General features: G+C 37.7%; 2 protein-coding genes across 4 annotated transcripts; both read left to right on the top strand.

The window, feature by feature from the left end:
* Positions 1 to 730: 730 nt before the first annotated feature.
* On the top strand, positions 731 to 5,312 carry LOC131981479 (girdin-like). 2 transcript variants are annotated; one of them, XM_059345759.1, is made up of 12 exons: positions 731 to 841; positions 2,324 to 2,368; positions 2,473 to 2,631; positions 2,925 to 3,036; positions 3,381 to 3,431; positions 3,535 to 3,612; positions 3,742 to 3,798; positions 3,962 to 4,021; positions 4,167 to 4,231; positions 4,330 to 4,474; positions 4,923 to 4,987; positions 5,085 to 5,312. In XM_059345759.1, exons 2-12 carry the CDS (start codon positions 2,346 to 2,348, stop codon positions 5,281 to 5,283), a joined length of 1,014 nt encoding a protein of 337 aa, XP_059201742.1. In that variant the 5' UTR covers positions 731 to 841; positions 2,324 to 2,345; the 3' UTR covers positions 5,284 to 5,312. The 2 variants fall into 2 exon arrangements, with proteins under 2 accessions (XP_059201742.1, XP_059201743.1); XM_059345760.1 differs by lacking the exon at positions 3,742 to 3,798.
* A 1,293-nt stretch (positions 5,313 to 6,605) lies between these two features.
* slc24a6a (solute carrier family 24 member 6a) lies at positions 6,606 to 25,465 on the top strand. Of its 2 annotated transcripts, none has more exons than XM_059345754.1 (17): positions 6,606 to 7,308; positions 7,595 to 7,696; positions 11,042 to 11,118; positions 11,253 to 11,327; positions 12,807 to 12,825; positions 14,258 to 14,295; positions 14,552 to 14,626; positions 14,918 to 14,943; positions 15,040 to 15,093; positions 15,779 to 15,915; positions 16,784 to 16,953; positions 18,427 to 18,688; positions 19,045 to 19,211; positions 20,843 to 20,957; positions 22,269 to 22,381; positions 23,304 to 23,369; positions 24,626 to 25,465. In XM_059345754.1, the coding sequence occupies exons 1-17, from the start codon at positions 7,200 to 7,202 to the stop codon at positions 24,734 to 24,736; spliced, it is 1,716 nt and encodes a 571-aa protein (XP_059201737.1). In that variant the 5' UTR covers positions 6,606 to 7,199; the 3' UTR covers positions 24,737 to 25,465. The 2 variants fall into 2 exon arrangements, with proteins under 2 accessions (XP_059201737.1, XP_059201736.1); XM_059345753.1 differs by having other exon boundaries at positions 6,608 to 7,308; positions 12,807 to 12,891; positions 14,192 to 14,295.
* The last annotated feature ends 333 nt before the right edge of the window (positions 25,466 to 25,798 follow it).

Below are 25,798 nucleotides of genomic sequence, written 5' to 3' on the forward strand. Positions count from 1 at the left end.
AATGTACTTAAAGTATCAAAAGTAAAAGTACTTTTTATGCAGAATGGACCCACTTGGATTGTTTTATGTATTCTAGAAATATATTGTTGGGTTATTATTTTTGATGCATTTATGTACGGACCGCTTTAATTTTCCCAAGGTAGGGCTCATTTTTACTACTTAATATACTCTTATGATGTTCAATTTAAAATATGTTTACATGTTCGCAAACATTTCATATTAATTATGTTTTTATGTTAAATCTTGAACTGAAAAGTAACTAAAACTGGCAGCTAAATATAGTGGAGTAAAAAGTACAATATTTGCCTCAAAATGTAGTGAAGTAGAAGTATAAAGTAACATAAAATGGAAATACTCAAGTAAAGTACAAATATCTCAAAATTGTACTTAAGTACAGTACTTGAGTAAATGTACTTAGTTACATTCCACCACTGCAGGCTTGTAAGTTGTAAGTTACATAATTTACTATGCCAATAGCCATCCTTTGTTACATCATTTTTGAGTGAAATGATCAATAAATGTCATATGTTACACTTTTGGTGAAGTTTTTTGTGTTTCCTGCAAAACTTGAAAAAATTAGTTAGGCGGTTATTTTAACAGGGTGACGATATTCAGACTAAAATGAACGCATGCGCGCTCCCGCGGCCGTGGGCACATTTCTATCAGTGGTCAAGTACCTGCACAACACCTGTCACTCAGAGCCGTTGAGAGTCTCTATCAACGGCTCTGCTGTCAATTCTCCTATTACAGTTTATTTGTAAACGGTCACTGCCAGGCGCCCGGTGTGGCAACCAACTACAGTTTAGCTGCTGAAATCTCATTAGTTTGGATTTACTCGCTGGTAAGGCATTTCCCCCCATGATTTAAAGCGGATATCAGTATTAAATATTATCAGTTTTAGCGGTTTGCTAACATCTGGTCAACTTGGGACTTATGGGACGTTTAGTTTGCTAGCTAACCGATAAACGGTTGCTAATGCTAGCGTTTAGCTAACCCTAGCTAGGTCTTTGACAACAAAATAAGGACGTTAACAGAAATACACGCGGCATACGCCAATCTTTTCCAACACGTGTATTGTGTGTTAAACTTTTACGTTAAATGTGTGGGAATAACCAGCATTTTTAGCTAATCATTAGGTTTATCTAATGCTAAGCTTCAGTTAACATTATGTGGTTTTTAAATATCGTCACCCTGTTAAAATAACCGCCTAACTCATTTTTTCAAGTTTTGCAGGAAACACAAAAAACTTCACCAAAAGTGTAACATATGACATTTATTGATCATTTCACTCAAAAAGGATGTAACAAAGGATGGCTATTGGCATATTAATAACACTGTGTGTAAATTATGTAACTTAAGAGAAATAAATGACTTAGACAATTTTTTAAACATGCCTTTGTGACTTAAGCAAGATATGGTAACACTTTATTTTGAAGGTGTCTACATAAAAGTCACACAAGCCTGTCAGAAACATGACATGACAAGTATCATGAGCATTAATGTTACCTCAAAGTGTCATTAATGTTCATGACACATCCCATGTCATGTTTATGACACGCTCATGTCACTCGTATGTAGACACCTTCAAAATAAAGAGTTGCCAATATTAGTGTCAACAATAAAACACTGATAAACTAAACTGATAACCAAACAATCTCCCTCTAGCTCTTCTTTGCTGGGTTCTTATCTGATGCCTATGAATGTGGCAAATTGTCAAAGAAGTGATGATCTTAAAGGGGTAAAATCACATGATCAGATCAACTGAGGATGTAGGCGATTTTACCATAGGTGGCCGGCGAGATAATTTAGGCAAAAAAAAAACAATTTTGACAAAAAATGACTTAGGAGATTATTTTAACAGTGCGACGATATGGCTGTGACCTGGAGAACTAATGTTCGAAAGTGTTTCCTTGCCTGTAACTTTAGTTAAATAACACCAGCAATGGAAACATAAGGTACGTTTAAAAAATAGCTTCTTTTTACAATATAGCTAACAAAATTGTGCTTATGTGCTCAGGTAGCAGCATTATGTCCACATGGGCTGACTTTCAAAGATGCAGATGTTTCAGAAAAGGCTGGTTAATGTCTGTTACAGGCTTAAAGTCTACTAATATGATATAAGATATGATAGGATATTTTGCCAATTTATTGCAGATATTTCTGCAGGTATTATCCTTAGCAGTTGAATGCAACTCAGACGTCATTGAGAGAGTCACAGACAGAAAAAACGAAAAAGAAATGAAGGATAGTAGAAAAATGGGAACAATATCTTGAAAGTTATGTCTTGCTCTTTATGGCAATTTTGGTGGATGCTTTTTTGCAGCAGGGAGGAGTAAGCCAGCAAGATGGATGTCACAGAAGAAAACATGTGAGTAATGGTAACTCACCTCATACACACACAAACAGAACTTGAAGCTTGATCTTTAGTGTGTGTGTGTGTGTGTGTGTGTGTGTGTGTGTGTGTGTGTGTAGGACACCAACAGAGATGCTTGAGAAAATAGCAGAGCTTGATTACAATCACACTCAGCAAAGGGACCTAAATGCTATGATGAGGCATTGGCTGGATGTTGCAGATGATGATATGGCGATGCTGCGCTCAGAGAACGATGCCCTCAGAAGACAAGCAGAAGTGTAACTATTGTCTCAGTTATTATTGTCCCTGAACTGTCTGACTATCAAACTTTAAACTGCAATCATTTCTTGGTGTAATTATCATCTGTTTAACTTCCTTGCTACCTGTGAAACTGACATATTGTTAGCTTACCTCCATCACAGATAATAAAGAGACAGTTTTGCTCTCATTTTAAAGGTGTTTCTGTTGTGCAAGCATTGTTATCTTTGTTATGTAGCACTTTTGAACTAGTGCTTTAACATTGCGGTGGAAAAACAGTTTGGAGCTTGTATATGTTATTCTGTGTCTGCAGCCTGGAGAAGAGCATCAGTGAAGTACAGCACATTAAAGAAGAGCCTTGCACATCACTCCTGGATGATGACTTCAAGGCAAAGAGATGCAGTGAAGAAAAGATTCAGGATTTTGTGGGTTACCAGAAGTATTATTGTGTTACATACATGTGTATTACTGGTGGAGACATGGGGAAGATATTTAAACGTATTCGTTAATTCTATCAGACACACATACACACACAAATATATATATATATATATATATATATATATATATAGCCTTGACCCTTTTTTCCACTACAATTACCATGTATATGCAGTCTGTTGAGACTTAATATATACATATATGTGTGTGTGTGTGTGTGTGTGTGTGTGTGTGTGTGTGGTAGACAAACAGTTAAACCTCAAACAGGCAAATAGGATGGCTATCATTTGTAATATCTTCAGGTGACCCTTTGTCTTGTGTTTTTGTGCAGAAGAAGGAAACCACCGTGATGAAGGAACAGAATAAGAAGCTAACTGCAGAGGTGTGATGTTTGTTACTTTTCAACGAGCAACTTTGATCTGTCATGCTTCATTTATATGTGGTAACAAAAGTTCACCTTAAATATGTTATTATGACTTTTTCAGCTCAAAAGTCTCCAGCAAGAGAGAGACCAGGACAAGATCAACTTGAAAAAGTTAAAGGCCGAATTTCACACCCTGGAGGTAACACCATTCAACTTGGAGATGTTTAAGTTATTTTTATCACTCCCAGAGCTCATTATGGCATTTTTGCAGTATGGAAAGGGCTATATATAATCAGCTCCTGATGTGTTATATCATGTTTTTCTTCAGCGTAGAATGGAAGAGGCTCAGTTTCAGCTGCAGAATAGGGATGAGGTTATTCATCAGGTAGGAACAGACACGTCAGTTCTAGGCAGCAACTAAAGAAAAAGTCAAGATTTTAACAATAAATATTGATCTTCCTCTTTCCAGTTCAACATGAATATCTTGCCAGTTCTTTGTCTTTTGTTATTTAAATAAAACACATTTTTCATGTGTGTGTTTATGACAGAAAAACATGCAATTAAAGCACTCAAAGGAAACGGAAGAAGAGAATGCTAACTTCGTAAAGGTAAAGATGTTCTCATTGCTGCTGATCAGTTAAAAAAGTATAGAAAATACGTATTCACTCCACTTCTGACTGCTGTCAGATAAAGCCTTTATATTATGAGCAGTTGAAATCTGTTTTATTGTCTGATGATGTGTCACTGTTGCAGTATCTTAGGCTGGAAAATCAGGAACTGAGAGAGCAGTTGAAGGACCAAGTGGATGAGGCCGCATTGTAACCCTGACACACACACAATATCCTTTTGCTTTGAATGAATATCACGACATACACTGAGTCATCTGTTGTACTGTGTGTCTGCTGTTTGTTTTCAGCGCTATGGTGAATTTGAATGTGAGCGTGATGGGAGAAAAGATAGGATCGCTCAGTCCTCCTCTGTCCTTCGCAGAGGAAATTAAGCAACTTGGCTCTTCTGCTGACGTGAATAGCAGCATGTCAGACGCCGCAGACCATAGACAAGTATGATCTCTCCCCCCTGTTTTTAGAGTTTTGAGCCAGGAAGAATGTGACAAAAAAGTGAAGTAAGTACAGCTAGTTAAAATGAATGCAGTCTAAAACAGCCCTGCAATACATCTGAGTGTAGAATTATCAGTTTGATTATTCTGTACTTCCAAAAGTGACCACTAGATTGTGCCCCTATAAATCCCAGATTCAAACTATCTCAGACAGCAGCTGTGTGACTGGTCATACATGGTAACAACATGTCCTGGGTGATCCAATCACAAGTGGACAGCTCTAAGTACGTCAGTTCACTCCTGGCAGAAACTTCAGGGAATGAAAACTGACGCAGAACTGCAGTTACTCAAATTATCGGTTCATCCAAGATGCATCTTAATGCCAAGGCGGAACAAGGTTGCTGTAGATGTAGAAATGATGAGATCAATAATGTCTGGTACTGTGTGTGCAGGAGGAAACAGAGACTGAGGAGCTGCTGAATCCTCAAAACCTCACCGTCGAACTTCAGACCAAAAAGTACTTCAGTTTTACATCATAACACAGCTCTAATACATCTTTCTTTATCTTTTATTACTGGATTATTATCGTCCTTCTGGTTTCTCCATTGTCTAAGGTGTGCGGGTATCTTCGAGACAGTCAGCCAGGAAGCAGCACGATTTCTGCTGTGCGTCGTCACTCTCGCTGTTTTGGCTTTTGCGGTTTCAGGAAACTGTTCAGGGAACTTTGCTTCCATCAACGACTTGTTGGGCTGTGTAGGCCTGAGGTTACAGCCCTACTGCAGGGTGCATTATGTGGCTGCCCCTCCCGTCTGATCTAAACATTAAACCATCTTATAAACATATACACTCTATCTATCTGGCTGATCTTTGTTTTTTGTTTTTGCTGAATATGTTGTCTACTCAGCAGATCATAAGGCTTATTTTGTTTATTTATTTACAAAAATTCTGTAGTGGAAATCAATTTCTGTTACTTTTTTGTGTAGTTCTATGAAAATAAATGAGTTTGAAAAAAATACATTCAGTCCACTAAACAAAGGCTGATAAGGCCTATTTGATTATTATACCTCTGTATTTAGAAACCATTTATTTTTGTTTTGAGATGGTATATGTTATATCAGTAAAAGTCTAATTAAACAGGACTTGGAAATATGTTCACTAAAGAAAAGGTTTTTATCAAAAACTCATAGTATACCTTCAGAGAAAATTTAGAAAAAAAACTTACTGATCATCAAGCTTTAGTTTAGAAGAAGAGCTGTATTTATACATAAAATATTTTCCCTACATTAAAAAAATGTCTCAAACCAATTGTTTTTAGAAAAACTTTTTATATGTTAATAATTCCAAAAGTAATGCAAAGTATTAAGAATACACATTTAAAGTTTATTAACTGTCATACCAACCATATGTAAAAACAACATACACACAGAGGAAAAATATGGCGTTCCAAAGTACAAAAGTGCAATTATAATTGACATCCCTAAGAAACACAAAATTAAAAACCAAGACAATATAATGAGTTTAAAAAAAAAAGACCAATGCTAAAAATACAATCAGTGCAAAATACTAAAATAAGGCATAAAATAAAAATAAATACATTACCTGATGAGTATTTAGGGGCAATCATTCAGTCAACTGTAGTGGAATATGTTTTAAAAGTAACCCTCCAAACACTGGTGGGAGCTACTGGATATAGTGCTTGATAAATTTAACATTAAATATAATATAGTCTTGTACATCTGTGGCAGGTGATTTATATATATATATATATATATAGATATATATATAGATATATATATATTAATTAGTGCACATATGCAGTCATTGAAAAAAATATCAGACCACCCTTGTTTTCTCATTGATTTCTTGTTCATTTTAATACATGGTACAACTAAAGGTTGTTTGGACAAATATAATGATAACAACAAAAATAGCTTATAAGAGTTTAATTTATCTAGCCATTTTCCATGTTTTTTTGCTAATGATTTTGGTTATCAAGAAAACCATGGAAAATCTAGATATCAGCTCCTAAATTAAACTTATGAGCTATTTTTGTTGTTATCATTATATTTGTCCCAGGCATTAAAATGAAAAAGAAATTAAAGAAAAAGGGTGGTCTTATATATTTTTTCCACGACTGTATATGTTTTTATATATAAAAAAGACGACTAATGTAATTCAAGTTGTCTTTGAGAGGAAAATGTATAATGTCTATATTAAAATTGCCCTCAAACTCCAGGTTAACGTGATATCTGCTCCCGTGCCAGCCGGTCTCTCGGGTCGCCCCTCCCAGCTGAAGGCGCTCTCTGGTGGTCTTGTCTCTGACTTCAGGAAAACACCCCCTCCCTCCCATCCGGAGCATCATAAAGTGGGGGATCAGATGTAGGGCAGGAGGGACGAGAGGACGGTCTCAATCGGGAGGGATGTTTTTATTTGCGAGCTGGCTGGTGATTCATTGTGTAATTGGAGTTTGAGCTCGTGGATGCGGATGCTGCGTTGACTCGTGCTCAGATGCTGATGACAGGCCGGACCTGTTAAAACACCCTCCTGGATCGTGGATGGAGCCCAAAGCTGAAATCCCTGAAAAATAAAACCAGGAGAAAGAAAGCCAGTTTGATCCAGTGTGTGAGGCGGGGACCGGGTCGGCTGTGTGAGGCAGAGGAGGTGGAGGTGTGACGGCGGCGGCGACATGTTCTGAGGCGGAGAGCCGGCGAGCGGCGGCGGCTGGCGGGATGAAGGCGCCGAGGAGACCGAGGCAGACGCGCCTCCTCCCCCGGTTCTGCGTCTGTGGAGTCGGTCTGCTCGCAGCCGCCTTGATCTTCAACTTCAGCGATGTTACAGGTGCTTCTCAAAAAACAATTTCATAAAAAAACATCACGATTTCATCTGCACTAAAGTCATCCGTTAATAGCGTTGTCAATAACGATGTAAATCACATAATTTAAATGTCGGATTGCAATAATAATGCAGCTAAATATAACCTTAAAAGAGTGTTTTAGCAGCACAGTAGACAAAATATTTACCATAAAGTTGGATAAACTTAATGTATTTCATACTTCAACAGTATGATAACTCATAAATATTTGATCAGGATTGTTTATATTTATATGTCAATCCCTCTTTTTAGGCTCTCAGTCACCCAGTGTGGATCAGGACATCTCCATGTCCAAGAGAGAGCTCATCCAGCAGGAAGTAGACAACAACCAGACTGACAGTATTTCTACATCTGGTGAGAAATTTTACCACAAATACTGTATATATATATTGGTGTGTGTGTGTGTGTGTGTGTGTGTGTGTGTGTGTGTGTTTAGGGCTGCACGATTTGGAGAAAAAAAAGGATTTGACATTATTTTTGACTGATATCGCAATGTTTGTTTTTGTTTTTTATGTCTCTTGAATAAGATTTTTATGCCAGGAAATATACACATACACACACACACACACACACACACACACACACACACACACATATATATATATATATATATATATATATATATATATATAATAGAATATACTTTATTCAGAATTATATTTTGCTTTTAACAAATATTACCCTTCCTGAGATTTAGATATTGTACTACTCCATATAAGAATTTTGATAAAATTTTGATTCATTTTGCAGCCCTTGTGTGCATGCAACAGTAGAGGTAATTTAATCTATTTTAACCAAAATAGACACATCCAATTACGTGTAACTATTAGTTTAGTTGGACTAAAGGCCTTTTTAAACATTAACATGCCTAGAGTTAAGTTTGGACATTAATGCAGTAATGAATGTGTAATTAGTGAGTGTGTTTGTGTGTGTGTGTGTGTGTGCGCGCGCGCCAAGGCAGTGTGAGAGAATCTCTATTAAAGTCTTTAATCCGAGTCTATCTCCTGCGTGCATCGATCTACCTCTCCCCTCCACCTCATCCTTCATTTCTTCAAATTTTGCACATCTCGATGTTTAAGCACAGTTGGGCCTTTGAGGGGACCCGGTTGCTAGGAAACTGAATGCAGAGTTTGTGGTTGGATGGCGTGTGTGCATCTGGAGCTGTTCAAAGTGCCTGCCCTGTCGTAATGACCTGCTGATTAGTGGCCTCTCATCAGCAGTTCTCTCATCGCTTGGATCTGTTTGGCTGTTTTGAAAGACACAGTGACAGCGTCTTCGGGTCGGATGTGAGATGAAGAGATTTTGAAGCCAATTACAGAGAATATCCTGCACTGCATATATTGAGCGAGAAAACTGCCTTAGGGAAATACAGTACAGATTAACTTCAAGGCCTCGCAGACATTTTTTCTTCCTATTACCATATTGCTGTTATCAAGAGCACCATCTTGTTCTTGGTGATAAAAATGCACCGTTTGATCCGTGTACAAACAAAATCATGTGTCATAATATCACACCATATCCGTGTCTCCGTCCTCCACACGTGATACATGTTAGCCTCTAACATGCACAATGTCGCCTCTGTGCATCCACTTTAGTCACACTTATTTCACTTGCATGTTTCTTACCTTCATCTTCAGCGGAGGTTTTATGAATCCTGACACACAAATAAATCAGAGTCACTTGGAAGGCAGCTGTCCAGATTATTGTTATTTAGAGCAGCTTCATAATAAAAGCTTTTTTTTGTGGCGCAGTGAGTCGTGGCAGTTGTTTGAGCTGTGCAGTCTAGCAAAACACTGCCTCACAGTTGGAAAGAGGGCGGCTGGCTGTGATGCATCGTCAAACTCAGCCAAATTAGCTGCCTCTGAAGGCTGACTTTATAGGAATTGCTGGCTTCTTTTTGAAAGGGATGAAAAACATTATAAATACATGTATATATGATATAGTGTGCAGATGCCGTGAAGGACAGTGAAAAGTCACGAGATGAGCAGTTAGAGAAGAACGTGGGCGGAAAAACTAAATTATAATGCCACTAAACTGGTGTAGTCACATGACTGTGGCGCCACTTTAACCTCAAGCCGCCTCGGCCCTTGTTGCTAGGAGATTCAGCCGGACACACATCCAACAAAGTCATATGCACACACTTCACACGTGCACAGACAAGTGACTGGAGGTTCAGGGTGGAGGTGCAAATAACAGTTATTTTCATTCCTGATTTATCTTCTGATCGTGATGTCCTGAAGCCCGAGGAAGGACATCAATCTGCTTATTTTGTCTGAACATCAGTCCAAAGATGTTCAGGTTAGTGATTAAGTGTCTTTTAGTCCCAATTGAACACTTGAAGACATTTTTAAGTGACCAAAATGTTGCCATTACCTTTCATGAGTGGAAACACACTGTGAAAGAAATTTCTAAGACAAAAACACACTGCACCGTGGTAGCAACCTGTCAATTACAAGGTAGCCTTAAGCATACCTTGCTTTTATCATCTATTTTACTCCAAATGAGACCATCATTTATAAAATCAACATCGTGCTGTATTAAAGAATACTTGAAACTAGTGGCTGATTGAGTATTTTTTTTTCAGCAGGAATGAAAATAGACTTTTTTATGTGGATTATGCAATTTTTCACCATTCTAATTCTATAAATTATAACTGAGGAATAAAATAAGCAGCGAAACATTATTACTGTTCAATTTCAGTCAATTGCTGAAAATTAAATTAAGAGCGAACACCATTTCAAAGTCAAACCAAGCAACATTTTCTGCATTATATATTGTGTATAATGGCAGATATCAGACAGCATATACACCCATACCGATATGCCTTATCAGATATGCCATATCTGTCGGGCTCTTATTGAGGCCATTAGCATTAGCAGTCAGACTTTACAACCAGCACTGCTCCCAGTAGACCACACACACCAAAACTGACAGTAACTGCACTATAGTGGACACAAACTGCAATACTAGTACTTTCCAAATACTTCAATCAGGTGTTGCAATATAAATATTTTCTCTGTGTAATGGTGCAATTTCAAATGTTGTGTCTGTCTATATTGTATATATTCTTCTAATTTTTATATTTCTTGTTGTTTAAATTGTTAATACTTATATATTTCTTGTAATTATTGCTTGTTTACTATTTATTGTTATTTTACTTTCTATTTTTTGCTAGACACTTTTGCTGCTGGAACAATGAAAATTTCCCTGTTGTGGTACTAATAAAGGAATATCTTATCTTATCCTTGAAATGTTTACTGAGGTAAAAAAAAGTTAGAGGTAGGGTCATTTTCCCATCGACTTAAAAACAAATTGGCTTCTTTTTTAAACAAACTGAGTCGCCTCCTGCTGGTTATTAGCAAGAATGCAGGTTTAAAGCACTTAGCATTGGCTTCGCTTTTCAGGTTGCAGCTTTGGTGAGCCAATCTGGGTTTTTTTCTGTAGCTGATGGCAATATCTAAATAGCAATAACGTAATTATGTTGTTTTTTTTTGTTTTTTGTTTCATGGTTTAGAATAGACTGGAACTTGTGAATGTTTGGCATTTTTGCTTTGAAAATGCAATCAGTTGCTTATGAGAAAATTTGCTGACGGATTCTGCTGTGATGAATTAATCAATTAATCCACTATTATTTCAGCTGTGTGAATTCCCCGCAGTTTAATACATTATTTGATTCCTCTCTGTCCGTCTCCTCTCCAGCTGTGTCTGATTTTCCTGAAGACATCTTCACTCCGGAGCAGAGGAGACACGGAGCGGTACTCCTCCATGTTCTCTGTGTGAGTATCGGGTCTGCCTCAAAGCCAGAATTTTTAATGAGGGAAGCTTCATTCTGTTGCATTAAACTCACAAACAGACACGCTTACATAAGCCATGTGGCCAATAACGTGTCTGTGTCTCCTGTATTTCACAGGCTATCTACATGTTTCATGCACTGGCCATCGTGTGTGATGTTTACTTTGTGCCGTCACTGGAGAAAGTGTCAGAGGTATGAACTTAAGACATGATAAAAATAAATTAAATCATGAAGGACATTTAGTAAAGCTAAAAGGAGCTAAAAGAAAATTTAATCCATAAGAATCCACGGTGACACAAACATTTTAAATGTTCTAGTAATGTTCATGTATGTTTTCTCAAGTACATAAGTGTGTTCTTTAGTGTTCTACAGCTACAGTAGCTTGTTAAGAAGCCGTCCAATAAGGCAGTGTTATTTATATTTATTTATTCTCGATTTATTATTATTTTGTTACTTAAAAACAAATCTGAAATGGAATTTGTTGTCTAACAGCACTATTAAAGTCACAATTTTGATATATGTGGTGGAGATGCAAAGAAAAAGGCAAATTTGTGTTTCTGTAAACAGAAAAGGTGTCTAGTTTATTCATTTAAAAATAAGATATATCATAAGGTCCACTTGGTCGTTGGTATATCCCCCATAATTTTCCTTTTTAAGGATTACTGGCTCTGGGTTCTTATGGGTTAAAGTGTTAACTTGGATTTTTCCCAAAGCATCTGTTTATTTTCTTTACTTCTAAACCTTTAAAGGATACGGATAGAGTTATTTTTCTTGCTTTCTATATTTTCCACAAAAAAGGCGCAAACCAAAATGCATTAATCCATCGTTTGCCTCATCTGTGTCACACATTTGTAAGAAAAAATCTTTCTCAAACAGCTGGTCACTGTAGATTTTTAGCAAACATGCTGAAACATTAGCATATAGTGCATTTGTTGGGGACTACTGTCATTTGCAGATGAATACATATTTGGTGCAATAATAAATAACAGCATGTTGGATGGACTCAAACTGACCCCCTGAACACCAAAACCAGCCAGTTTTACACCTTTATTGTAGACAGAAACAAAAACAAATTATCTGATTTTTAACTTTCTGACCGTCTTTGAATGGATCTTGAGAGACAAACACTTCAAAGGAACAAAATCAAAGGTTAAAATGTTGATATTTCATCAACATGTCTCATTAAAGTTTTGCCAAAAATAAGTAATTTGTCCTTACCAGTTTATAAATAAAGGTTGTTAAAATATAAATGGTTCAATATATATCGCATGTGGGGTCCCCTTTTTCCAACCATTATTGGTAACACAGTTTTCTTCAAATTATTGTGAAATGAATACTCAGAAAAGTAAAATTTTTGGCAATATAACTGTGTTAGACTGCACAAAAGACATTTTGAAGTTGTCCCTACATCTAGCCATGATTGTGTTGTTTCCACAGAGGTGCAGGACTTACATATTGTAGAAAAACAAGGCTACAGTGAGTAAAATGTGACAGGAGCAACAATAAATAAACAGAAAACACCCTGTAAACGGTTGGGGTTCAGAGTAGTTACTTATCACACAGTGCAGTCTCTCCATTCATTTGGGATTGATTGACAATAAGAACCATGTAAAATATCATCCTCTTCATCCTTAATCTGTTAAAACACGTTTTTCTTTTTTCGTCCTCCAGAACCTTCAGCTCAGTCAGGATGTTGCCGGGGCAACCTTCATGGCAGCTGGGAGCTCCGCCCCCGAGCTCTTCACCTCTCTGATTGGTCAGTACGATGCTCGTCTAATCAATTACTCACTCTAATGGATTAGTCCAATGATTGCTCCATCAGGCCTCCAATTACCTGCAATCAGATGCATCTTCATCTGATTAGAACTGAGAGGAGTCAAGTGTCTGCAGGAAGAAGCACTGATTTCAAGCGTTAAGTAGACGCGAACAAAAGCTGCGAGAAGAGCACGTTTCATTTTTGCTTGATGGTTTGCCAGCTGACCTGCAAATTACATCAATGGCCCAGATGTTCTCACAAGGGTTTTTTTTTCACAAAGCAGTTAGTGTTCCAGTAAATGTGGAATAGGATGAAAAATACACTTAGAGGAAAAGAAAAAAGATTCAATTAAAGGACAAAAATCAACATCACAATTAATTTAATATTCTACCTTGATAACTATTAATGAACCCCTCATAGTTCACTGACAGGGTCTCTACTGTAAATATGCTCAACTATTACAGCTGGGATATTTTTTCTTATGAAAGAGTGCATCTGTTTTTTATTTTAAAGAAATTAAGGAAACAAACATATTAACTATTTTAACTGAATTCAAATTGAAAAATTGACTTGAAATTAAAATACACATTTGAGTTTTTAAAGTAGAAATCAACTTCTCTAAAACAGAAAGTTAATAACTTCTTGCAAAGAGTTTTTCCACAGTGTTTACATTTGACTTATTTTTATTCGGTGTCGTCTGGTTGGTTTTTAGTAAAATTCCACTCATTCTGCCTTCCAATCCAGGCATTTGCATGAGAGAGATCAAAGTTTCCACTGTGAAATTTAGATAAAAGGAAGTTGTTCACAGCGTTTCCAAACTATGACCTAGATATTAAACAGAAACCATCCCACACATGTTTTCAAAAGAGGAAAAACGAGAACACAATCAGGACTTTGTTGTGGATACCATTACTTCTGAAGACATTTTATACAGTTTGTTAAAATGGTCTTGAAACTGGTGTATTGCTGGTGTTTTTAGGAATGAAAACGTTGCTTCTATATCCATGTGGTTTGAGTACATTTCCCTATATATTGCTTCTATCATCTATTTTATTCTCAGCAAAAGAAAAAGGCAGGCTTTCATATGTATTGGAGACTTTAGACAATAGTGCATTGAATGTGTCCAGCCCCTGAGGTTACTAACCAAAAATGCAATATTTCTTTTCAGAGAGATATTATGTTTAACTTGGTACACATTTATGTAGGGGGAGATACAGTCCATCATCTCTTACATGTTGCCACAATAAATCAAGTTTAGCTGATGATTTATGGCTTTTTCTTTCCTGTTCTGTGTTTTTAGGGGTATTTATCACAAAAGGAGACGTGGGTGTGGGAACTATCGTGGGATCAGCTGTCTTTAACATCCTGGTCATCATCGGCCTCTGTGGCATCTTCGCAGGACAGGTACAGCTAAAGCTAAAGCTAAAAGGAGGAATAATCACAACTTTTGTGACACTAAAAGAGGGCAAATGATAAAATGGAAAACTCTTAACGTGAAAGCAAATGATTTGTTTTATTACTTTTTCTGCCAATGTAGAACATTCTGGCCCAGACATTGATCATATGATATATATATACAATCTCTTCATACCATACACCTCACACAATTTGCCTGATTTAATGAATGAAAATGTGCTATGTGCGTCTCTCCTCTGTCCAGCCCATCTCTCTGAGCTGGTGGCCTTTGTTTCGTGATGCTGTCTTCTACATCCTGTCCATAGTGGTGCTTATCCTGGTGAGAAATTCTCCATAAATCACTTTTACTTAGTTTAACTTCAACATTTTTACAAGACCACAAACAACAGTACATATGGCTACAGGTAGAGAGAAACTACAACACTATGTGTGACTGTAACTGGATGTTTTTAATTGCTTCTACATAAATACATAACAAAATACATTTTTTTATCAAATATGATCCTTAAACTTGTTTTTTTTTCAAATTCTAATCAAGATGTCCTTTGATGTTCCTTTGATATGATGTGTAAAAAGGTGTTTCTAAAGTACATTTTAATTGTGTTTGCAGGTGATCTATGATGAAAAAGTTGTGTGGTAAGACTAATTTAACTTTTTCAGCAGTTTCTGTTGTTCGTTTGCGAGACTAATTGTTATAAATGATGTATTTATGAATATGTGATGGTGTTTCAGGTGGGAGACCATCATCCTGATGTCTATGTACGGAATCTACATAATCATCATGAAGTGAGTCTCTTTTTCTTCCTCTCATATTTCCATCCTGTTGGTGTGAAGTAGTGCTTCTATGACCCTGAATGAAGCTTCGAGAGTCTGTCACTTTTTTTCATAAAAAAACGAAATAAAATAAAAAAAATCCCCAAATTGAATAAAGTGACTCATAGGATTAAATGAGTTGGTCTTTTTTTTTCTTCTATTAATTAATATGACTCATCAGTTGCTTGTTGTTCTTACCTCCGTTTGTGTGCAACAAGTGGGAGAGCAAACAGTTTTTTTGACTGCAGTGAAAAGTTGATTTTTAAAGGCTAAATGCAACAAAAAAGGTCTTGAAGCTGAATATTTTGTTAGAAAAAACATTTTGTGAATTCTGGAAATTATTCAATCTTTTTTTTTCTGTTTAACCTTTTCTTAACAGCGTTCTGAGTTTTTGGAGTTTTAAAGATAACACAAGTCATCTAAATCTAATTCTAAAAATAGTTTAATACTTACAATATTAGTGAAGCCTAATCTTTATCTGCAACTGTGCAGAAGTACAGGGTTTTAACAGAATGAATAGAGATGGAAAGCAGGAAAAAAAGCTGTGCAGCATTTGAATGTTGATCCAGAATTTGGATGTCATCCGAATGAATGAAGCTTTGAAGTATTCAGTCCAGCCCTGCTCTGTATCTGCTGAAGACACTATGTTTGTGTGCAGGTTCAACAGATCTCTGTGCAGCCTGGTGGAGAGGCACTGCAGCAGGGCGGGTCAGCCGTGTCTGAGCAGCCTGCGGCGGACGACTGCTGTGGGAAGTGTTGGAGACTGTGACAACGACATGGTGCCGCTGAAGCCAGGTGCAGCCGCTAGTGTTTGCATGTGTTTGCATGTGTTTTGCATGTGTACATGCAAAACATCAGAAAGTTTCCATCAAGTTTCCGCCTCTGAGCAGCACTCAACAGACCTAGTGACACATTTAAGACTGCCAGTCAAACCCGTTTCTGTTCCCCTGTGGATTCCCAACAGGCTGAAATAGAACTGGACCACTTTGACGGACACGATTTTCCATCTCTACTTCTTCTGCCCTCTTTGTCTTCTTGTCTGTCTGCTGTCTGTTATTTACCATCAGTCCTCTCCAGTGGTGGAAAGTAACTAAGTACATTTACTCAAGTACTGTACTTAAGTACAGTTTTGAGGAACTTGTACTTTACTTGAGTATTTCCATTTTATGTTACTTTTTACTTGTACTTCACTTCATTTTTAGGCAACTATTGTACTTTTTACTCCACTACATTTAGCTGGCAGCTTTAGTTACTTTTCAGGTCAGGATTTAACATAAAACATAATAGATTTTAAATTTGTACTAATTAAACCACACAAAAGTATATTAAGTAGTTAAAATTAGCCCCACCTTGACAACAGTAAATTTAAAGCTTACATAAATGCATCAAAAATAATAATAATACAATAATATATTTGGACAATCTGAGTGAGTCCATTCTGCATTGTGAATACTTTTACTTTTGATACTTAAAGTACATTTTGATGCTGATACTTTTGTACTTTTACTTAAGTAAGTTTTGAATGCAGGACTTTTACTTGTAGTGGAGTCATTTCACAGTGTGGTATCAGTACTTTTACTTAAGTAAGGGATCTGAATACTTCTTCCACCACTGGTCCTCTCCTGCTAACCTCTATCTCTCTCCCCCCCTCCACTGCCCTCAGATTCATGTGTGGTGGCCGGTCAGGACTCAGGGGTGGTGATGGTGGATGAGCTGCTGAACCTGAACCCCCACCAGCTCTCCTTCTCAGAGGCAAGCCTCCGCCTTCTCATCACCCCGTATTTCCCCCCCTTCACCCGCCTGCGCATGGCAGGACGCATGGTCATCAACGAGGTACACTGCACGCGCTTGCACCCTGCACATAAAGCCAAGTTCCCCTGGTTTTTCCGCCTAGGTTGGTGGGTATAAAAGGTGCATGTGCAGCATTTTATAAAGCAATATATCCCTGTGAAATGAACAGGGTCATATTGGTAAAACTAGTGTAAATATAATGAAGGCTCACTGTGCTAATGGTTTTTTATCTGAACTGGGTTGCACCATCTATTTGTTAATGTTCTCCTAATTTTAGTTTGTAACTTGACTTTTACTAAATTATGTTGCACCATTAAAACCTGCTAAAGTCACTGTAGCATCACAACCTGTTACACAAGAAAACTGTTTTATGGGGCTTTACTCGGTTTCATTTATATGTGTTTTTGGAGAAAAGTGTGTTACAGGCTTAGATTTTATTTTTGAAGATTCGCATGAGAAAAGCTTGATGGAAACACCGAAATTTTATAAAACTTGTCTAAAAAGTTTGAACTATTTGCTTGGAACCTAATTTGCAAATTTCAGAATTTTACTTTCAAGGCCATTCACACAGTTTACAGTAGTTGTGTTTTTTTAGATAAAAAACCTGAATGAAAACATAGAAAATGTATAAAACTTCCTCAATTGAACGAAAAACTCTTTACACTGGCTTGAGTGAAAGGGATTTAAATAAATAAAGAATAAAAAGGAATGTTAACTAAAACAATAGAGCTCCAGCAGTGACTGGAGCAGACTAAAAAGTAGGTGATTTTTTTAAACGCAGATCTGACTATACTTAACTACCTGATGCTATTCAGAAAATATGCAGCATTACATCGACCTCAGTGAGAATTCTTCATAGATGTTTTCTTTGCTTTACAGAACCGTAGAGGTTATTTTCTTTAAGCCCTCCCACAATCTGCCTTCATGAGTAATCAATCTGTGCTGGAAGAAAAGTCCCTCTGAGTTCAGAGGCTACCGTTTCAGCCTGGAGATGGTGTTATTTCTTAATTATGTTTTTGGTTGCCATATGATCAATAGAAAGATATTTTTCCCTCACAGCACAGCAGAGTTTTGCACAGTGGCTTTGCAGGTAGATAAAAAAGATTGGGAGATAGACATTTTGTGTCATATCAAACAACATCCTGTTTGCTGCCCACAAACACACAAACACACAAACAGACTGCTGCCTCATGCATAATATTATCACAGACAGAAGAGCAGACAAATAACTCAATCTCAGAATCTGCTTCCTCACTCTCTCGGCTCTCCTGCATGTGTGCTTGCCATTCCCCGTGCCAAATTAAAGTGCGACTTCCACTGCTGCCCCCGCTCTGTACCATGCGCCCGATCAATGCTTTCCAAATCCTCCCAGGTGAATGTGAGGACATGCCTGGCTGCCTGATCGCTCCTCCTGCCAGTTCTCAGAGTGTTAGCCTCGGCCATATGAAGCAGCTCCTCACATCATGTCTTCTTTTTTCTTTTTCCTTTTTGTGATTTCACCTCTCCCACCCACAGAGGCAGAGACTGATTCGGGCTCGGGGCGGCCCGGAGGAGGGGGGAGCTTCAGGGGAGGAGGGTTTGGGTGCTAACGGGGCGTGGGGGAGGGAGAACGGGCTGGCGGCTGAAGGAGACAGGCAGCCGCAGGAGGGAGAGAGGGGTAAAGAGACGGGGGGAGAGACAGGTAGGGGAGCGCAGCTGAAAGAGGAAGAGGAGGAGGAGGAAGAGCAGGAGGAAGGAGAGGAGGAGGACGCGCCTTTCGGACCCTTCATCCTGCCAGGTGAGTGGTGGAGGAAACACACCGTCACACTCTTCATGTGTCAAATAAAACACTTCAAAATGACTTTTTTTGTCATTTCTAAAGGATAACTATCAGGCTGTCATCACTGATGCTACTGTAGCAAACATAACTGCATCTTCTTTGGCTTTTTTCACCGACTTCCACTTTTATAGATGGATTCATCGCTAATGGAGCTAATTAAAAGTTGATACTAAGATTCACAGGCCGTTCCACATGAATAATTGAGCAGTTTGGATGAATCTGTAATGATCCCTGTGGGGAAACTTGTGTGCCTCTTTGTGTGTGTGTGTGTGTGTGTGTGTGTGTGTGTGTGTGTGTTTTCATTATTTCCTCAGAGGGTTGGTGTATGCGTCTGAAGTGGCTGATCTCTTGGCCCGTGAACATCCTGCTTTACTTCACCATCCCCAACTGTAACCTGCCTCGGTGGGAGCGCTGGTACCTGCTCACCTTCCTGGCCTCCACACTCTGGATAGCCTTCTTCTCCTACCTCATGGTCTGGATGGTACGAAACACACAAATGCACGCACACACACCCTAATGATGCACAGATTTCAGTTACGGATGGGTGAAATAATGCACAATTAATGAGGAAAATAATAATAACATTCATTGAAATGTGAACATAGCAGACAGAAGAGCAGAGCTGCTGACAAGTGCTTCCTGAGGGATCAGAGACGGTTTATAGTTTTAAGAGCAAGCTTAAGACTTATCTTTTTAATTTGGCTTTTACTTGAACATTTTAAAATATTTTTCTGCTCATGCATCTTAGTGCTACAACACCTTCTCTTTTCTTTATTTATTTATTTGCTATTATTTAATTGTATATATATATATTTTTTTTTTTTTTTTTTTTTCATGGTTTACTTTTTTAATTATTTATGTTTTATTATTTCCATCTTTTTTATCTAGCTTTATTACTTTTGAGTGTTGTTGTTATTATTATTATTATTATTATTATTATTTACTTCTGTTTTTATTTTATCTTACCTTAGTTTATTTTTATTTATTTTATCAGCCTCCAGTGTTTCCTCACTGCTCGACGTTGAAATGGCGCTTCCTCAGTTTGTGTTTTGTTTATAATGGGATGGTTGGGATGGAGAATTGGGGTTGGGCTCTGTGGGTGTTTGCTTGCTTTTATGTTTCATTATTATTATTATTTATTTTATTTTTTTCCTTTTTTTATGTGAAGCACTTTGTGTTACAAGTCTTTTGTATGAAAAGTGCTATACAAATAAAGTTTGATTGATTGATTCCCTATTAAGAGAGACTGGGTGTATTTACGCATTAGGAACTTCATTGATTATTTCAGAAGCTAAAAGTTTAGTTCCGTTTCCTCTTTCAAGTTTATACAGTTTTCTGTTCTTCTGTGTAAATCTCCCATGAAAGTTGCTGCAGTGTTACGACCGCACCCATGAAAACGCTTACAGTTCCTGAAAGCTCTCTAATTATGACAATAAATCATCAAGAAGCACACCTACATCAGTACAATACATAATTTAAAGTGGTACTACTGCAGATTCAACATGTTGTGTTTAGCTGCAAACTAAATTATAATACTGTGCTGTGATAGAAAGGTATCACTGCTGCTGTTAATATGGACATTTTGTATCAAATGTATAAGAAATGTCATCTTATGGTTTGAAAATGGATCAATACGCCCTCTGCTGTACTAAATCAGCCCTAAACTTTGCATGGCCAATGTTGACAGAAAAAATATGGATTAAAGATCAACAGGGTCACATATGTCGCCTGTGTCCCTTAAAAAAATTAAATGACAGTGACTATTATGTTTGACTTAAAGACATCTCTCTGTACTCCATACATAAACATTTAGAGATATTTCAAAGTAAAAGTCCCATATTTGTACCTTGAAATTTCTAAGTTACATATCTGAATACTAGAGGTGCTATAAAAACAAATTGCCTCATAATCCATGAAAATTACTGATATATTTCAGTTTTTCATCTCTGACTCCACCCATAATGAAAATAAAGCAGCTGTACTGTAACATTTATGATCATTTTAAGTTAATAAAGTAATTCAGTAAAATCATTAATTCCAGTAGGTGGTGTGTGGATGTCAGAGCCGATCTGTGCATCACTCTCAGCCTCTTCCCTCTGTGTTTCTGTGCAGGTGACCATAATCAGCTACACACTCGGAATCCCAGAAGTCATCATGGGCATCACTTTCCTGGCAGCCGGCACCAGCGTTCCTGACTGCATGGCCAGCCTCATCGTCGCCCGACAAGGTGTGTGTGTGGATGAAAGGGTACTATCTACTTATATCCCTGACATTACAAGTTATATGTATTAACATGACAAAAACATGTATTGTTATCATTAAAACTCATTCCAATTTGTCATTTGATACCTTCGCAGTTATTGTGAAAATAGTGAGGTTGAGTTTCGACCATAACAGCGGGAGTCAGATGTTAACGTGCCGTGAATGTAAATGTGTAAAGTGAACTGCAACCTTGGGGCAAAAGTTATGGTGGCGCTGGAGTGGGTGTCAATAAGGGGACTTATTTAGGAAGTTTTGTCTGGCCATAATTCCGAATATCTGGCCTGGTTGATGCACGTGTGTTTAAACGGCCGTTGTACTCCTCCAATGAACGGCGCCTGGCTCTGCCACCTGTTCGTCCAAGGCAATCCAAACATTTGCATGTCTTGTTTCCCGTTGGTGGAACACACTACCAGTTCCTACCAGAGCAGGGGCGTCCCACTCTACCTTTAAAAACCTCCTGAAGACCTTCAGCTCTTCAGAGAGCATCTTCTCTCCTATCACCACACCACAACTCTACTCCTTAAAGAATCCTCACTAGCACTTATTGCTGCACTAATGGCTCTTATTGCACTAAACCTTGATTGTTCCCCTTTTTTCCTGTAAGTCGTTTTGGATAAAAGCGTCTGCTAAATTACTAAATGTAAATGTAAACTGTCTCAACACATATTTACACTTTGGGTTTTATGCACATTTTAGTATTTCACAAAACCTAATCAGGTTCATTCTTGACTGAAAAACTGAAGCTGTTTGACTGGATGTTTGAACACCTTTTTAACCCTTTATAGGGCACGACTTTTTGCAAAATGTTTCATTTTTATATTGCAAATCGAGGTCAATTGAGTCATTATCATTATTATATTTATTATAGTCTCTTTCCCACAGCAACCCTAAATAGATAATAACACATTATTTGCATCCATCACCACTTTATCTTTTACCTTTAAACTATTTATTATCTTTTTAGACTATTTATTACATATGTGTAATGTCTGGATGTCTTTTTTAAAGCACCTCATATATTAGAAGCACATGTAAATTTAGTTGTATACTTTTTTAATAAAATGACAATAAAGGAAAGCTTGAATCTTGTATGATTTACTGATTGGTCAGATGCCACAGTGTCACTATCTGTGATGGAGAAATCCATGTGGTTCTATGAGGAGACCTGTTATAGATGTCCGCTCAAGTTACCAAATATGGTTCTTTGCCTAATAAAGGGTTAAACACATTACATATCTTTACATTAATTGTATTGTGTGTATGTTAAATGTTGCAGGGATGGGCGACATGGCTGTGTCCAACTCTGTTGGCAGTAATATCTTTGATGTGCTGCTGGGCCTGGGCTTCCCCTGGGCGCTGAGGACTCTCATCGTCAGCTATGGATCCGTGGTAACACCAGCTGTTTTCTCTACCTGATATCCTGTGCAGCGTATTCAACCCACGATCCTAAAAACACAGTGATATCATGTTTGGTTACCCCTGTCTTGCCCCCTTGTCACCTCTTGACTATCCACTCATATATTATTACTCAGAAAATAATTTTAAAATACTTCTGTAAAAGAAATCTCAAGTCGAAATATTGTTCAGCATTTCACAGATCAAATGAAGATATGTACATTTCTTTATTTAACACTTTTGCCTCACTTTAAACAAGTTGCCCTGATGTCCTTGGACAGCAAAATAAATGTGTCAGAAAACTGTCATATTTATATTATTTTCCACTTTCACTGAGTTAACTTTTTTTACTAACATCAGTCCTGATGGTAACTTCCAAAAATTCATTCATTTTCAGACATTTAACCCTTTAAAAGCTTAGTTACATAACGCCACTGTTGTGAAGAAAAAAACACAAACATTTTATTATTTTGTGTAAACTAAATGCTCGGGGGATTTTTCTCCACAGTCTGGGATAATTTAATGATTTGAAACAAACATTGATTTTGATGGGTTGAATCAAACACTGCAGTGCTTCATAACGCTTTTTATATTAAAGACACCCCTATCAGATGAAGCGCTTTTTGCAGTTTGCAGTATAAATGACAGGTAGCTCTGTCTCTGATTGAAAAATAATACGCTGGAGTCTGGACACAGAGATCTTATAAGAGTCCCCCAGAAAGAGGAGAAATCCCAGGCAGTGCACCAGCTGCTCCAGAGCTTCATCTGGATGAAGGTCTGCTCAAGCGTTCATTTAGTGCGAGTCAGGGACAGTTTGACAGTGTACTGTATCCGATTGAATTCACTTTGTAGGACATGACAGTTATCACTGCAGGATTTTACAACATACTAATGTTTTCTCATCTCTGGTTTTTAGGTGACAATCAACAGCAAAGGCCTGGTGTACTCAGTGATTCTTCTGCTGGCCTCAGTCATCCTCACTGTGAGTTACATCTCTACAGTTTATATGAAGCATTTGGAGTATTTACCTCAGATATGAGCTAAAGTCAAGAATGCATCTCTGTCCTCTAGATTCAATAATTCAATCCTGCTGTAAAATATTTAAATGAATATCCAAGCCTCTCAAAGCATGATATGTTTAGTGAGTTGATACGGTGCCTCATTATATATGAAATAAGTACTTTGAGAGCAGTTTTTGCAGTTGTGCTTCAATGTAATGAAATAAAACCTTTTACTATCTTAATACTGTCAAGGGGCACCACCGTAACATTTTGACATTGTGGGGAAAAAGTGAAGTAAGTTCAAATAAAATCTTTCAATCACTCTTAAAATCACAGACTAAACTGAAAATAACTGCAACCCTAATCAGTAATAATCATTTTCCATAACTTTAGGCCTCACTCATAAATACCTTTTTATGTTTTTTCTTAAATGTGTTCTTAAGAGAGTACATTTATGAAGGTGTTCTTAAACCACTGAATTGTTCGTGCCTGTGTTCTTATAACGACAAATCCTATTTTCCTCGTAAGTTAAAAGGTTGTGCCAGTTGAACCCTTATAAGCAGGTAATCCCCTAAAAAAGGCTGCAGAGCATGTATCAACACAGAAACAACAAATTTTAACTTAAGCGGACATGAAGACTAAATGAGCTGTCCTATTCAGGAGCATCAGTAGTGGATATAAAATAACACACATAAACATTAACTGAGTCTGAGTTGTGATCCAACAGTTGTGGTTGGATCACAATTTGTCGCTGTTTGATTAAACATAGAATATAAATACATAAAACGGGCCTACTTTGGGCCCATAAATCATGTATAATCATATAATTTATGTTCATTCAATCACATATTGCTTTGGTAAATAATAAAATAATTATTAAAAACATATTATAAATAATAAAATGATTATTGCAATTTAGATCCTACAATATTATAGAATGATAATTGAAGAAAACACAGTTAACAGTTGAGTGTGCTCTTGAGTGCTCTTAAGAGTAAATTTCTCCTTGAGAAAAGTTGGTGAATGAGGCCCAAAAAACCCCAATTCATCAAATTATTTCTTAAATAAAACAGAAAGTCTGCACCTTCATCAGCTTCCTGTTTTTCTTTACCAGTGATTTTCATCTTCTCTCCTGTCGAGGCCTGATAGCCCTCCTCTCTGTTTTTAGACTCTGGGAATTATATTGTATTTTGGTCGGAGCAACAGGAAATTAAGCTCTCTGTCTTTCCGTCCTCAGGTCCTGTGTGTCCATCTGAACTGCTGGAGGTTGGACCGCAGGCTGGGACTCTGTCTCATTCTGCTCTACGCCATCTTCCTCCTCTGCTCCGTCGGCTTCGAGAGGCTGTAGGTGACGACCACGGTCACCGCACACACACAGCGACACACAGGGTCGTACAAACGGACGTACGAACAAGCGATCCGACTTGTTTTCCACCTCCACTGCTGCCATTATTCATCAAATGGACGGACAGATTTTCATTTTACTTCACGGTGGCTGTACATGTTTGAGCTGCCTGACATTATTCACCTTTGATAAACAAGTATTTTACATAGTTTTGTACCGAGCACCTGCAGCCCAGACCCAACTGATAATGCACTATGTCTCACAACAAATTTATAAAGTGTTTAATTTGTATTCTGAAACCAAGAATATTATATAAGGAACCCCAAAGTGAGTCAGTTTATGAAACAAGACTTTACGACTGCCACAAGTAACCTCAATGACCAGATCATTATACGTGTAAGTTTATATATTTGCTTCTCAGTGTGTGAGGTTATTTTAGGTAAAGTTCAGCATTTTCATCACGCCTTTGTGTCTGTAGTTGTAAACAACATAGCATGGCTGATCATCACGCTCCAGATAATTGCACTAAGCCACTGTTGTCTTGGCCTTGTACATAATATAGCCCCCCACCTCTCTCTCTTTCCTCAAAGCTTCTCACACAGAGGCAGTGTTTCTGTTTCTGTGCTGGAGCAAAGCGACTGTATGCTACAAGGTGTTTCTGAATGTCTGTTGTTTGGAGAGAGTCTTTGAGTGTGTGTTGTTGAGTGAAATAAAAAAAAAAGGTTTTGTTCAGTGACGTTTCTCTGTTGTCTTTTGTACATTTTCTTCACAAAATATGAATGAAACCAACATTTTCTACAACAGGTTGGATGTACACCATAACACTATATTATAACTAGGAGTATAACAGTACTGAATGGGCCCTCGCAGTACACGCGTGTCGGGCATGCTGCCGTCGGGGTGTGTGCGTTACAGGGGCCAGTCTATACCACCCCTATGAATTTCATTGCCTTAAGTGTTATAGTGTGGCCACGGTACCAAATATGAAATTAGACTGCCACCACAGTGCCACCTAGGGGCCGATCAATAAAACCTTAAAGGGTTATCCTCAGGAGGGCATTGACA

This window comes from Centropristis striata, chromosome 12, assembly GCF_030273125.1.
Source record: "Centropristis striata isolate RG_2023a ecotype Rhode Island chromosome 12, C.striata_1.0, whole genome shotgun sequence".
NCBI lineage: Eukaryota > Metazoa > Chordata > Actinopteri > Perciformes > Serranidae > Centropristis > Centropristis striata.